Source organism: Rhinatrema bivittatum, chromosome 2 (genome assembly GCF_901001135.1).
Source record: "Rhinatrema bivittatum chromosome 2, aRhiBiv1.1, whole genome shotgun sequence".
In the NCBI taxonomy this organism is placed as follows: domain Eukaryota; kingdom Metazoa; phylum Chordata; class Amphibia; order Gymnophiona; family Rhinatrematidae; genus Rhinatrema; species Rhinatrema bivittatum.
Genome location: NC_042616.1, coordinates 643,743,280 through 643,759,240, shown reverse-complemented (window position 1 = coordinate 643,759,240; position 15,961 = coordinate 643,743,280). Strand labels below are relative to the sequence as shown.

General features: G+C 46.3%; 1 protein-coding gene across 3 annotated transcripts in view; it reads left to right on the top strand.

Annotated features, from left to right (window-relative positions):
* The window catches only part of TOX (thymocyte selection associated high mobility group box), a 570,927-nt gene that overhangs the window by 273,287 nt on the left and 281,679 nt on the right, over positions 1-15,961 (top strand). For 2 of the 3 annotated variants that reach the window (XM_029591350.1, XM_029591351.1), the window contains exon 2: positions 6,964-7,029. In XM_029591350.1, the coding sequence (XP_029447210.1) occupies positions 6,964-7,029 (66 nt within the window). Of the gene's footprint in view, positions 1-2,942; positions 2,997-6,963; positions 7,030-15,961 lie in introns of those variants that run through there. The other variant, XM_029591352.1, reaches the window with a different exon arrangement.

The window sequence follows — 15,961 nt, the reverse complement described above, 5'->3', positions numbered from 1 at the left end:
ATTAGGGGATGTGCCAATATGTTGCGCCACCGTGCACCGAGTGGATTTTAAAAGCTGCCCAGATATGCACATAAGTGCTGCTGTGTGCACAAATGAAAAGTTTTCAAAATAGGGGTGTGGTGATAGTCTGGGCAGGACATGGGTGTTCTGGGATTTTAACCTAAAATTTGCGCGTAAATACTTATGTGCACTGATGTGCTCCGGGGTCCCTTGCTGCATAAGTTTACTTCTGTTGTGGTTGATGTGTAAGTTATAAAACAAAAAAATCTAGGCAGATCAGAATAGGTAGGTGTCTAGGGATCAAGAAGATAGAAGAAAAGGAAAGAAGAAAGCAAAAGTAAAGAATAAAGTGCGAGTAAAAGAACAGGAAGAAGTTAGGTAGACATACAAGGAAGACTAATGGGAAGGGAGCAAAGGTGAGGATAGACTCTTTCCTAAAGTTTTAGTAGAATGGAGGTAGATATCTTATTGTTTTGAATTACAGTTGTTCCTCATGGATATGAGACCTATGAAGCTAACAACCAGCAGATTTAAAACAAATAGTAGAAGAAAATACTTTTTCACTTGGCACATAATAAGCCACTTGTGCAATCTCTTGCCAGTGGACGTGGTCAAGGCAAATAGCATAATGGTTTTTCAAAGAAGTTTGGACAAGTTCCTGCAACAAATGTCCATATCACATTATTAGCTAAATAGACTCAAGAAATCTATTGCTATCCCTGGGAGTGAGTAAGATGAATTAGATCAACTTTATGGGATCTGCCAACTACTTATGACCTGGATTGGCCACAGTCAGATACAGGATGTTGGGCTCAATGCACTTTGGTCTAACCCAACAAGGCAATTCTTATGTTCTTAAACAAAACTCCCCGCTCTTTGACCATCAGACTGCCCCCAATCCATGAACCTTTATTTTTTGTCATTCATTGCCTGACCAGTAACATCAAACCTACCACACTGAGATTCAGTATAATCAAAGTCTCATACAATGACTGCAGCACCCCAGAAGAACGTTTGTTCTTCTGGGGTGCTGCAGTCAATCAGCAATAAAATATTCAAAAGGATGTGTCACAGGATTCATACATTCCCACTCACATTAACCATGGAGGATATCTCCCCATATACATGCTTAAGGCAATAAGCAAACAGTGCCATCCTGATCTGCACAATCCTCCTCCTAATTTAACCAATGGTAGAAGGTTAAGTGAGGCATCTGGGTTAAAATTTAAGGATATCACTAATAGTGGCATAGGGATTAGAATTTAAAACCTGGCCCACAGTTATATTATTTGAAACCAGAGAAAATGGAATTTTCAGAAATGGGGGTCGCAACTTTCTAGCTCAGACATGGTTATCCATATTCCCCCATAAACTAGAACAAATGCATATGTAAGATACTACTCTCTGTAATAATGCTGCAATTCAGTGGATATTTTAGGTTACAACACTTCTGCAAGAAAGTTTTGTCTTACATTCTTACATTTTTCATTTTGTCTAATTTCAGAAACATTACTTGTGGGTTTGATGCCTCATTGTTTAGTCACTATTTTCCTAGGCAATTGTGGGAGTAGCTCCAAGGTTTTTTCGAGGCAATCTGGAGCCCCTCTCCCCATTCTTTTCCCCTGAGGAAACAGTGTTATATCACTAAGGAATTTTTCCAGGTTACGTTTTCTAAAATTAGACTAAGTATTCTCTAAAAGGCATGACAAAGCTTTCTTGAATCTTGTATCTGTACCTGTAACCCTGCTTCAGTTGGCGTATTATTAAGTAGAGTGGCAAATTATGGAGCAATATGTAGTGTTAGGAGTGTCAACAGTTTGAGTGAGAAAACTGCACAATCCATCACACAATACATTGTTTAATCTATGTTCAGAAAATATGGCCCAGCAGGATAATTCAGAATGGCAGATGTAGACCAATTTTCAGCCAAAGCTGAGCATCATTGTAAGAGCAATGCTAAGCCAGGAGGAAATAAGAATGTATTCCTCCTCCCAGCTAGGCTTCAGGAATGTAGTGCGGTGGGTTTTAGAAAAGGGTCTGCAAGAGAGGCTGTTGAGGGGTGGGAGGGCTGGAGACCACCACAGATTACATTTTTTAAGAAACTGGAAGGGAGAGAGGTGCCAGAGAGCTGGTGCCTCCTGAATAATTAAAAAAAAAAAAAAAAAAAAAAAGAGCTAGGAGATGCAGAGACCCTTAAGGGAATGGTAGACTTCCCAGCTTTATATCTGGAAAAGTAGAAGGAGGGAGGGGAATGCTGGGGAGGCTGGTGGGCCCCCGGCCTAATTTTAAAAAGAGCCAGGGGGAAGGGGGAATGCCAGAGAGCAGGCAGACCCCTGGTAAACTTGTCAAATGTACAGTAAGGATGTGGGGATGCTGGAGACTGGCAGCAATCCCCTCCCTCCGCCTCAGCTTTATAATACCGCCACGAGTGAGGGAGAACGTTGGACCTCAGATTTAGGGCTGCTCTGCCAGGTCATAGATTGTGCCACCTAAGTTGTGCAACTAGCACTGAAAAGTATTGCTAGGTGCCTAGCTTCTTTGCCCTGATTTGACCTCCACCTTGACTATGCCCATTTTAAGGATGTCTAAATTTAGACATTCGGAGAAATTTTTAGTTAGGCGGGTCTAAATGTTTAATGCCTTAAGTTAGGTGTCTAAACCTCTTGAATATCGGTCTCATACTGTTTTCACAAAAGAAAAATGTAGTAGGCCCTTGCCAGCCATAAAGGGAACTGGATTTTATCCTCTTTTATTCTCTGCAAAACTAGTGACTAAACAAGCCATTGGTTTGGTTGAACCACCCCTGTATGCTTTGCTTTGTAATATAAACACTGTTTTGAGACATGGCAGCAATTTCCAACCTAAAAATAAATTTTCTGTCTTGCTTTTTAATGCCTCTAGGGTTATGCATAAGCTATTTTTGGATATTGCAGTAATTCATCTTTCTCACGTGCTGAATGGATTGAAAATTCAGTGTCACAAAAGTCAATTCAAAGGTAGTGTATTTTTAAAACATAAACTCATTAAAATATATTTATGTATTATGTAGCTATCTAATATTATATTCTCCATGGACAAGCAGAAGAACCCAGCCATACAATATAGGTGACATCATCCAATGGCACAGATTCGGGCTTTGTCTCCCTCCTAGGTCCAAAGTTTAAAAAATGCTTTCTAAGAATGCATGGATCTTCCCACACTAGTGCCTCTGCACGCATCTTTTCCTCAATCTATTTTCATTTGCTTCCTGAATGGCCGAGAGTTCTCTCGCCAGTGTCATTTCATCTAAAAAGGAAAAGAATTGATCAAACAAAAAGACATTTGCAAGAAAATCATCTTTGATCAAGAAGGGAAAGAGCCTGTTCAAAAGTTGTGAAAATTATAAGAATGTAAACCCAAATGGCCGGATTTGAAAAGGCCTGTGCGCGTAAAACCAGGGGTTTATGCGCATGGCTGGACCTTGTGCGCTCTGCGCGCATTTTAAAACAGTCCCGGCCTCATGCGTAAACCCCAGCATGCGCACAAGTGCCGGGCCTCTCCAAAGGGATGAGCCGGGGGGTGGAGTGGGCCAGGACAGCACCCTTGTACGCTGTCCCGATAACTTGCACGCCAGCAACCGGCCGGTGCGCGCAACTTATTTTAGCTCCGGCTGTGAAGTAAGTTGCAAAACAAAACAAAATAGGATAGGAATGGTTTAGGGGGTGGGAAGAGAGGGGAAGAGGGAGGAAACGCGAGCAGATTGTAAAATCTGGTGCACATGTGTGTGCGGCCACCTGATTTTATAACATGCGCACGCTGGGGGTGGAGGACTTAGCTCTATATTGGACAAACTATTGGGCGAACTGGTGAAACTGGTCTTGGTATAGATGTGCTCTGGTTATAAAATTCCCTGACCTATGCAGCCGAAACCAGATTTGCACATTTGGCATGCCTATTTGCAAAATTAGGCATACACATACGTGCACCAAGGCTATTTTATAATGTACGCGCGTATGTGCACGTTATAAAATCACCGTGTCTTTGGGTGTGTCCTGACACACTGTGTCAATGTGTGCCCGTGCACCCCTTTGAAAGTTACCAACCCTAATTATAAGAGCATTTGAGGTGCCAAACTGGGTCAAATTAAGAGACCATCGTGCTCCGCATCCTGTCTCTGCCGGTATCCAGTTCAAATCTCTTGAGAAGTATCTGGCAAATCCCAAAAGGTAGATCCATTTTTTGTTGCCATTGCCAGACAAGTCTACCTGGCTAATAATTGTTTATGGACTTTTTTTCCCAGGAACTTGTCTAGACCCTTTTTAAACTCAGCTAAGCTAGATGCCTTGACTTCATCCTCTGGCAACAAATTTCATAGCTTAATTGTGCATTAACAAGTAAATATTCAAAGGGTCACACACATAAAAACCAGGGTTTATGCGCAAAAGTGCCAGCAGAGGGAAAAGGGCCAGCCCAGGAGGCGTGGTCTGGGTGGGGAGGGGCTGGCTGGGGGGTCAGGCCAGGACAGCACCATTAGCTGCTGTCCTGAGGAAGCGTGCTCCCGCAGTCAGCTGGCACATGCAGATTATTTTTGCTCCAGAGGCGCAGTAAGTAACAAAATAAAAAAATTAGGGATAGGTAGGGTTAGTTTAGGGGTCAGAGAGGAGAGGGGAAGAGGTAGGAAGGGTAGAGTTAAGGATAGGAAAGTTCCTTCCCAGTCTTCTCCAATTAAGGAGTGGACTGGGAGGGAACTGGGGGGGCCTGATTGGGTCGCCGTGAGTTACTTTGTAAAACTCCCCCCCCCTGCGAGCGTGAGTCGCGAGCTGCCCGCACAGCAGATTTAAAAATCTGTCGTGCATATGCACGTGGCCATTGGATTTTATAACATGCGCGCACCGGCATGAGCATGTTATAAAATTGGCACGTCCATGTGCGTGCTCCTTTTAATATTGACCCCTTAGTGAAAAAAAAAAACATTCTCCAAGTTTATTTATTTTTATTTAACGTTTTTTGTTTATATCTGCTACTTGTTAATTTCCTGGAGTGTCCTCTAGTCCTTGCACTAGCTGAAAAAGTAAATAACCATTTACTATATATCTGTTCCACCCTGCTCATGATTTTATAATCCTCTGTCATATCGCCTTTTAGTCATCTCTTCTCCAAGTTGAAAAGCCCTAATTTTGTTATTTCTTTTCTTATTTTGATCAACTTTCTCTGTACCTTTTCTAGTTCCACTATATTTTTTTTGAGATGCGGCAACCAGAACTGCACACAGTTCTATATAGAGACATTATGATATTCTCTGTTTTATTCTCCATTCCTTTCTGTTTGCTTTTTTTGACCACCATTGCAAACTGAGCTGAGGATTTTAATGTATTGTCCATGACGACACCAAGGTCCTTTTCCTGGCTGGTGACTCCATGGAACCCCCAGGCATTGTATACCTATACTTAGGATTATTTTTCTCTAAGTGCATCATTATGTTAATGGGAGATTTATTATTAAGAATTCCATATCTCACATTTTCTTAGTGTTCCAGATGATTGCCTGTTGAGTGTAAGTTTGTGATTTGAAGGTACCAAGTATCAGTCAGGTTATGTAGTGATTGGTGTTGAATAAAGAAAGTAGGGATGTGCATTCATTTTGAACGAATGCGCAATCCGCAACGTATAGGTCCCTATTCGTTGCATAAGTGGGGTTCCGAAACGTATCATGAACCCCCACAAATGCAACATATCACTAACAAATAAAAGCCCCACCCTCTTGACCCCCTCAAGACTTGCCAAAAGTCCCTGGTGGTCCAGCAGGGGTCCTGAAGCGATCTCCTGCGATCGGGCCATCGGCTTCCAGTATTCAAAATGGTGCCAAAAGCCTTTGCCCTTACTATGACACAGGGGCTACCGGTGCCATTGGTCGGCCCCTGTCACATGGTAGGAGCACAAGATGGCGCCGGCCGTCCATATATATATAAGGTGACACCTTTTTATTGGACTAACAATATATTTCTTGACTAGCTTTTGAGAACTAATTATCTCTTCTTCAGGTCAGAATTCAAATGAGTGAAAGATGGCATTTACCAGGAAATATAAGATAATGTGATTGCATTATAATGATAGGGTGAAGGGAAAGAGGTGGGGGGAAGGGATGAGGGAGGTTTGGTGGGTGATCAGAAGGTGACAGACTCTGCAGTGTCTGACTGAGTTAAGAAAAATGTGCTGATATCAATGGAATCTACCCAATATCACTTGTTTTCCCTATTCCTAGAGGTATTAAACTCCCATCTTTAAGCCTTGTCCGACTTTTCAGAATAACCAAAATATGCAAATTAGCAAAAAAAAACCCAGACACTCTTTATATATATATAAAACTCCTGGATATTCATGGTAGAAATCCTTGAAAACCAGACCTGGTTGTTGCTCTGGAGGAGTAGAGTTTGACAACCAGCTGCAATTTCTTTTACATAGGGTTAGATTATGCGGTTTCTTCTAGGTAGTGGGCCTACATACCTAAAACCTCTTCAACAATCTTTTGAAGTACAAGTTGGTTAATAAGGACATTTGAATCTGAAGCATTGTAAAATGTGTTACTTGCTGGGATCCAAAGTTAAGCTACACTAAGATGCATTATAGGTCATTCCCATTATTTCCTCTGCTTGTCAGAAACTGCAGTTCTCTTAGCACTTCATTCAGACTAGCAGCAATATGCATAGATGGTGCACAGAATGAGCCATTTTGTTTGGTAACAGATTGCAGATGAAAGGAAACCATTCTTTTCTTGCTTGCTTGCTGTAATTACTAGTGTACTAATTACCCCAAATCACTGACATCCAGGGTCAATAAGGATGACAGCAGGAACATCAAAGACAAGATGTGCAAAAGCAGCAACAATGCCTTTCAGCACATCTCCTGAACCAGACATGGATATTTTCATAGCTGCTGCTGAAAAACATTCATGATCGCTGAATGTTTACTGTTATTTCATTTGCAGTTTGACGGCGACAACATGTATATGAGCATGACAGAGCCAAGCCAGGACTATGTGCCAGCAAGCCAGGTGGGTTAATTAATCTTCTCTGCCTTGTTTAAAATTGTAATTAAGCAAATTCAAAGACTTGCAAATGGAAATGAGTGGCACTATCAGTAACTGCTGCAATCAGGAATAATCATAATTTATAAACAAAGCATTTAAGCCTTGTTTCCAGTTAATGAGATAGAGCTGATAAAGCCCCAGAATTTGCGTTTGTTGTTAAGATGCTTACCTTGCTTCTTCTCCAGAGTGCAGGCAGCTGTTTTGCCAGCAGGATCTTTCCTAAACAGTTGTTTTACCTTTAGGAAATAAAGTCTTTACAGGTGCAGCTTATTTGTGGTTCTTACCGCAGACAAGTTAATCATGATAAGCTACACGTGTCACACAATGCTTTTATAATCATTGCTGGGCCAGTTGTATTTCTAGTGTTAAAAGTTTTAACGGAAAGCATATGGTTGAGGGTTTAAAAAAAACCTCACCAGTGTCAGTATTAAACTCATTATGTGCTAGAATGATTCTCTTGAAATACTTGGCTGAGGCATACCATTAACACCAGAGAATATGATCTTATCCATTTGTTTTGTAAGGTCAATAATAAGTAGTAACTGTAATAACAATAATATATCCCCTTAGGAAATTTCCCTGCAAAAAAGCTGACATGATTTTTCATTACAAAATAACAAAAAAGTTTGTCTTGATTGCTATGATGCTGTTCAAATTGCAGTGTACTTTAGGAATAGATAGATGGTGACTTTGGTTTTGTTTTGTTTTAAGGCCTGTACAAGAGTTTTAACATTCATTGAATACATTTGGTGGGAGATATTTTGTTCTCTTTTCATGTTTGATTACTTCATGTATTTCAAATGTGGTATGAAGAGAATACCATAGTACTTGCTGGCTGAGCCATAGCTGCTGGAGTTCGGGCGGATTGCAGGAAATTATGAGCCCGGGATATTTTTTCAATATCACTCCATGGATATCTGTCTAACTCCTTTGTGCACTTTCCCTATAGAGCGTGCCTCACCAGTGCCCAAAAGCAAGCCAAGATGACCCTTGGAAGGTATTTCATGGACTTGGAACCTGTCAGAGCTGAGCCAAAAATCTCCAACATAAATGTCACTTTTTTCCTAAATAACTAAGTAGTAGAGGGCACCCTAACCAGGGGTAAATAAACTTTAATTGCAGACCCCCAGCCGTCTGTTGAGCCCCCATACAGGTTTGGCCACATCTCTCATATACATATCCTGGATTCCTAGTCTCTTGCCAACCAATCAGCTCTTGAACCAGTTGCCAAGTAATGGGACAACCATACTGTCAGCCAGGTGTCAGTCACTTGCGTTTTCAGACATAAAGACCAGGGCTTAATTTGTGGAAGAACAGTTCTGTCACTTCCTTTCAGACTGTGGGGTAGATTTTATAAATTTACGCAAGTGCGTACTTTTTTTCGCACACCAGGCGCAAACAAAAGTACGCTGGATTTTATAAGATACGCGCGTAGCTTATAAAATCCGTGGTCGGCTGGCGCAAGGAGCTGCACATTTGTGCAACTTGCGCGCGCCGAGCCCGGCGCGCGCTGCCTGTTCCCTCTGAGGCCACTCCAAAATCGGAGCGGCCTCGGAGGGAACTTTCTTTCCACCCCTCCGCACCTTCCCCTCCCTTCCCCTACCTAACCCACCCCCCGGCCCTATCTAAACCCCCCCTACCTTTGTTGGCAGATTTACGCCTGCTTTTAGCAGGCGTAAATCTGCGCGCACCAGCGGGCTGCTGGAGCACCATCACCCGACCCGGGGGCTGGTCCGGAGGCCTCGACCATGCCCCCGGGCCGGCGCCACACCCCCGGTCCTGCCCCGAACTGCCCCCTGACCCCGGACATGCCCCGGACACGCCCCTCCCCCGCCCCTTTTACGAAGCCACGGGACTTACGCACGTCCCGGGGCTGCACGCGAGCCGGCGGCCTATGCAAAATAGGCGCACCGGTGCGCAGGGCTTTTAAAATCCGGCCCAGGGTGTTCTGCTCCAAGTCCTCCTCTTCAGGCAACCTGCAGGGAAGAGGAGGAGTGAGGGTGACTGGAGCAGACAGAGCAGAGAAAAGCTATTCTGCTCCCCTCCTCTTCAACAGGAAATTGGAAGGAAACAGGAGGGGACGGGGTGCTAGTGAAGCTGATGCTGCAGAGTAAAGCAGAGACTCAAAATGAGGTTGCATTAGTACATGTTGGGAAAATTATGAGCAATAGTGCCAGGCGAGGTTTTAACCAGAGCTCACAAGTTTCAAACTTGTGTTAATGCGACCTGTTTTTGTGTCTGCTCCCAGGGTTTAACTTCTGGTGGAAAAATCCAGAATGGTGGTCTGCTGCCTTTTTTTTCCAGGACCTAAGGAAACAGAGTAGAGCTGGCGGTATAAATCAGTTCTTGCTCCCTCACTAGATAAACCAATTCCAGTTCCCTGCAGAAATGGAGCAGAGCAGGCAGGTTCATGTCTTCCCCCCTCCTCTCTCCCCCTCACTAAGACCCAGTGAAAGCAGAGCAAGGAGCTGCGCACCCTAAGATGAGATCAGCCACATGGCCTTGGTTTTCGTGCAATTTTCTGGCACAGTTTAAAGACCATGAAAGAGGACATTGCTCTGCTGCTACTGGGTATGTAGAAGAGAATTCCCCCTCACACGACACACCTGTTCCTGACCTATGCTACCTCCCTTTCCTCCTCCCTGCATTCCATAGTTCCCCATCCTTTTTGTCTACAAATTAAACCCTAACAAAGACACACTCTCTCACTCCCCTTGTGTGGGTGTTACTTTGCCTGAGAGTGAAAGTGTGTTTGACTCTCTGACAAAGTATGTGTGTGTGTGAGTGAGAGGGAAGAGCCTCTGACACAAAGCAGCACAGCTCCATTTGGAATCCTGCTTTCCCACGGAGCCAGTGCAACCGGTGCTGGCGCAAGAGTATTAGGTGTCCTAGAGTCACAGACACGGTCTCTCACTTGCTCACACACATGCTTCACGACCCACTTGCTCTCTCACATGCTCACACATACAAACACACACATGTACTCTCACATGCTCTCACATATGCTTCACGACCCACATGCTCTCTCACATGCTCACACATACAAACACACACATGTACTGTCACATGCTCACACACATGCTTCATGACCCACATGCTCTCTCATATGCTCACACATACAAACACTCACACACATGTCCTCTCACATGCTCACACTCATACTTCCTAACTCACAAACGTGCCTTCTCTCTCACTATTCTTCCCCTCTGAAGGAGTAAAGCAAAAAATGTTTTTACTTACATAGGTGGTCAGGGGGGATTCAGGCATGGCCCCAAAAGAATAGGATCTGGGTCGACTCCCTGCTGCTGTTGCTGATCCAAAGGTGGTGCCCCTTGGTGTAGGAAGGGGTAAGGGGCTGGAAGAACCCGATGCTGGCTTTTATTAATTACTATATTTTGCCACAGCCCCAGCATGAGAAGAGAAGTAGTGAGGCAGCAGCAGGCCTGTGCGATGCCTCCTGTTGTCCCAGAAAGAGGCAGGGCAGGCGTGAGGGCAGGGCAGCGGGAGTTCTTCCTGCTGCTATGTCAATGGGAGGGGTGCAGACCAAGCCCACAGAGCTACCGCAGTGATGGGAAGGGAGAGGAGCAGGCCCATTGCTGCTGCTGCTGCTGCTGTTGTCGCTTTGTGGGGGAAAAAAAAAAGCATCAGGAAGGAGATCCTCGGGGGAAGTCTCCTGCTGCACAAAATGATGTGGAGCCTGGTGTTGGTTGCAGCAGATCTGCCAGCATGTGGCTGCTGTAACCAACACCAATGGTGTGATTGCATCTACCGGCCCACCGGGACATGCCCCAAAGCGCTGACAGGCCAATCCATCCTTGCTGGAGAACAGGTACATCACTTAACTCTGTAGACTATGAACCACTTCCTACCTAGAAATGCTTAAACTTTTTTTTTTCTATTTATTATTGAGTTAGTATGTTTCATCACCATTTTTTGTACTTGTTAATTGGATACTATATCAGGAGATATTCCATCAAAACCATTGTTTCTACTGGAGAAAATATGTTGGCTAGCACATTTTTTATATTGTACACCACTACCTGCCAAATATATGAACTGGTAGTGTTCCAGAAATAATTTGTTTCTGAGTTTAATTTACAGAACATACCATATAATTTTTAAAGTAAGACAAAGTAGCATGCTAAGTATAATATCAGTGCTTCATCTATTTTCTTTTCATGTTCACAATTTTAAAAGAAAGTTTTGTAACGGAATTGTACCTTGAGCAGGGTCATTTTGCCAACCGTAACTAATCTGAAGTTCTCAAACAAGAAAGGCCATTTTTAATTGCAACAGCTGTTGTACTTCACATAGGAGTTGTGTGGAGGAACAGCAGTTGCCAAAAGTCTAATAAAAAATACAAATTATTCAGTCTCTACATTTCCTGAAGTGGTAAATGCAGGTAAGTAAAGTAAGAGCCGGGCCAAGATTTTGAGTGCAAAAATCACAGAGGGGCTCAGTCTTGATAATTTACATGGACTGGTGGGGTATTTTTTTGGTTTGTTATCCCAATATTTGATTTTAGTAATATGAAAAATAAAAATGGTGCATGGCCTGCATTATAAAGCATGCATACAGCCTGAGTCACTGCGCTACTGCTAGATTATGCACATTATTAATGCACTTTCGTGAATAAGCCCATTGGCTATAATGTAATCCACACTAAAACTGGCCATTGACCTGTGTTAGCAATGTGCATTATAGCAGCCGATTCATAGCATGCATTCGTGAATAGGCCTATTAAAGAGCTAAAGATGTACTTTCAAGATCAGGGGTTCCTAACCTTTTCAGATATGTGGAACCCTTTTCAGCCTCCAAAGTCTGTCCTCACCTGTCATTATCTCTTCTCTTACCCATCCAGACTATCCCCTACCAGTTTAAGGAAAGTGCCACAGCACGGATGTGCGGGCACTGTGAGAAACTGGGAGCCCACTGCATCCATGGGGGCGCCACCTCTACCGTGCCGGGCTTAGCAACAGGAGCGAGGGGGGTGATCCCTTCTCCCTTCCCTCCAGTGGCAGCTGCTGGGATGGAGCTGGCTGCGAGTGACCAGCTCCATGTGAGGCGTCTTCCTCGTTGCGCTGGGGGCGGTGCTCTTGATGTTGCTCTCCCCGATTGGTCTGGGGTCAGGCATGGTGACATCATTGAAATGTGCCCCGGTGCTGGGTTAAGCGATTGGCCGGGGGAGCGATGGTGCAACATTGGCCGAGGGGGAGGGACCAGTGGGAAACTTAAAACCTGCCAGCCCCCCTTCGTTCAGCCTCTTTCCCCTTGGACCCAGTGCGGTGCAGCAAGATTCCATTGGAGCCAGCCCGGGAAGCTTCCAGGTGCGGTAGTGTGTGGGGACATGCTGGCATTTCCAGGTGGCACCCCAGCGGGAGGTTTGGTGGCACTGCTCGTTGCTCCCCTCCCTTCGCCCGCTGTGCGCTGCTTCAAACCCGCACGTTCGCCTTGCTTGTTTATTCACTGGCTGGGAGGAGGTGGTGGGACTGTCCTTGGCCGATGGCCCCCGTGGTGGACTGTGCACTGGGCTGCCAGTGCTGGGCACTGCTGGTGCGCTGGGGCATGTCCCGATGGATCCTCCCTCCCGTCTACTAGTCATGGCGGCCCGATGGACTTTTCCAGCACTTTTCCAGCTGGTCGTGCCTGCCCACTTGTGGAGTGGTGTGCTCGTGACATGGCTTGCCTTGCTGGGGCGGGGACCGGGAACTGATCCATGCCTGCCCGGGCCATCAGAGGGCTCTGCTGGGAGGGTTTCTTGGTCGCATCTAAGAATCATGCTGTCCCTCAGCCAGCAGGCGCTGGGCAGCCGCAGCCTGCTTTTCCACATTCAGAAGGAGCACCGGGTAGTCTCGGTGGTGGGACGCCTCTCGGAGGATGCCAGGGGGTCCCTGTGGCCTAGCATCCACTTCCAGCCCATACAGCGGGGTGGCACACCCCCCTCCATGGGAGGTGTGCGAGGAGGATGGCGAGGCAAGCATGAGGGTGCACATCAACCGCGAGCAGCTCTGCCACGCAGCTCCAGCTGTGCGCTGGAGTTTGAAGTGATCACACTGCCCACCAAGCAGCCGCACCTCTTCCACATGGAGGCACAGGACATCGAAGACCAAGTGCCACAGTTCACCTGCCCCTCCCCATCGGCCTTGGCATCTTGGAGCGTGCCACCATTGGTGCGCGCCTGCCGCTGGATGCCGTCTTCAATGCGGGCACCGGTGCCCAGAGTACCTGCAAGATCTTGGCCAGCGACTGCTTCGGCCTGGAGGTGCGTGCGCACTGATGGCACCTGCTACACCGAGCTGGTGGTGGCGCACGAGCTGGACCAAGCTAGTCCCGTCCCAAATGCTTTTCATATAGACCATGTGGTAGGCTGCAACAGTTTTTTGCGTGCTTTCTAAGGCTGCCCTCTACTGTATCGTCGGTCTGGTTGTGAGTCTCTCCATGCGTCCAGTTGTCCGACCATTTCCTGGGCACAAAGTGGGTCCTTGTAGTCTGTGCGCCCACATTAAGCGACACATAGTGGCCGCATGCTTTTTTTGCGCATGGGCGGTACAATGCATTTGAGTTTACTGTGCACTTAATTCGGCCACTTAGGTAAGCACCTAGGTGTGTCTGCTTAGTGTTTGAGTCATAATTTAGACACCTGATTGAGCGTCTGTCCAAAAAACAAACAAACCAGTTAGTTGCACATTTTTGGCTCAGCCCATTGTTAGCTAACATGGTGCCTGTCCTGGAGGAGACTAAGTCTCTTCTCTTTGCATAGCTTGTCATCGGGCATCTCAGACACGAGTGCCCGCTGATTTGTTCCAGCACTGTTTAGAGGCTCAGGGGAACTGTCCTCTGATTTTGCTAAGCTTGGTTCTTCCCAGCCAGATGTGGTCTGGGTAAAGACGATTTAGGCGGGGCACCTAGTTTTGGAACTCCCCTAACTGGTTCCTTAACAGGGAATAACAGCTCAGTGAATACACCTCAAGGACTGCAATCATTTCTTCAGTCGCAGTCCTTGACCTTGTCCCATGCCCCATGCCCCTAGAGCAGTGGTATAGGTGGAAACCTTGCCTGGATCTTTTGGGGCGGAAGGACACTGGTGGCTATATGTTCTTACCAGGGATGTTACAGCTGCGTACAGCTCCAAACCATCTTGTCTAAGGTGGTCTCGGAGTTCCATTTGAATTAGTCCATTCCCTTATTGTCCCTGATAAGGTCAGGGACGTGGAGGAGTATCACCTCCTGCGGCCCTTGCATGTCAAGAGACTTGTCATGTGGTGACTGGAGGTTTCGGAACCTTTTGGAAGATGGATCCATGACAAAGGGGATCATTAACCGGGTGCATGCATTCACACAGATGGCCTCGGTGGTTGGGCATGCAGAGCCCTCCGCAGTACAGCCCCTGTTCATATGCTTGGATACTATTTTGGGCGCTCATGAGTGGCATAGCGAATTTGCAAGGCTTGGCTATGATGTGACCTTTTCGCAAAATTGGCCAGTGAGTGTCTAGGGGAAGACAGGATGTCAGCCTCTGGCTCATGGGAATGGTGGCTATCTGGTGTGAGATGGGCAAGCCATGCGCACGCAGGTCCCTAGTGTTTTTTTTGTTGGAAATACACCTGGGGAGTTGTTGCTGCTACAATCAGTGATGAGCACCTCACCCAGAAAACAAATGTCCCGATCCCGGCAAAGTGGCGAGCGTTACTTCCTGGTTGGCACGTTACCTTAATAGTATGGGGGCAAATAATTTGCAGTGTGGTTTCCAAGAAGGTTTCACTTAACCCCCCACACAGGTCTGCCATATTCTTTTAAGGTGGTCTATGCCCCTTCGGGGCTCATTCTGGCTAGCATTGTCAGGGAGAAAGGGAAGTTCAGCTGGGGCAGATAGCCAGTCATCTTGCGAGGAGCCCTATTGGGGGCAAAAGTCCAGTAACATGTCCAGTTGTGGCCGTATGCCCAAAAGGGATGACTGGTTCATACTTCATCAGGATAAATCCCCATTAAGCAGATGCCAATTTTCGGCAGTCCCCAAGAGAACTGTAGCAGAGGCTGGGCTTCAGATTAGAAGTTTCGGCATTACTCATTCTGTATTGGAGCCCTCTCTAGTGATGCCACTGCTGGTCTACCACAGACTGTAATATAGCAGATGGGGTCATACAGCAGAGGGGTTGATGGTGGTCTCGAACCTTTTGTGACAAGTATTGGGCAGGGCGACAGTTCTCCTGTGCTTGTGCTAGGTCAGGCGCATACCAGGGCTTAAGTTCTTCCTTCACTTGCAGCTGCTGTCAGTCGTGCTGCATGGATTGCTGGCTGCAGTGCTGGCTTCATGCTGCTGAACATGATTAGGGACAATGTGAGCTGCGTTGTCTCATCATGGCTGTTTTTATATCTGCTGGCGTGCCAAATTCATTTGCAGTTAGCCAAGGCCATTGAATGCATGGGTGGATATCATATGAGGCATGCATGGGGGACGTGCATTGGGCAGAATTGTAGGCTCTGGGTGGTGCATTTGTCAAATATGGGAAATGATTTGTTTCTACAGGCTTTACAGAGGGTATTCACTGGTTTAATGCAGGAGCCATAGCTGTTTGGTATGGGGGGAGCCCGTCATGTGAGGGACGGAAGGGTACTTCCTGGCCCGCACATGATGGGACCCCTGTGGTGGTGGTGACCGAGTCCTGAGAGATTATTGTAATGCTGAGGGCTGTATACGAAGCAGGGAAGGAAGAGATGTGCCTTGGGGCCACCACTTGTCGATTGGCCATTGATGATGGATGTTAGGCCTGGGCCTTGATGAATCGACAGCCAGGCATGTTTGCGAGGGGCTCCGGCAGGGCCTACTGCATGGCAGCTGCTGGCCAGGGGGGTCACAGGGTGTGTGACCCCCCTTCCCTTTCCAGTTCCACTAGGG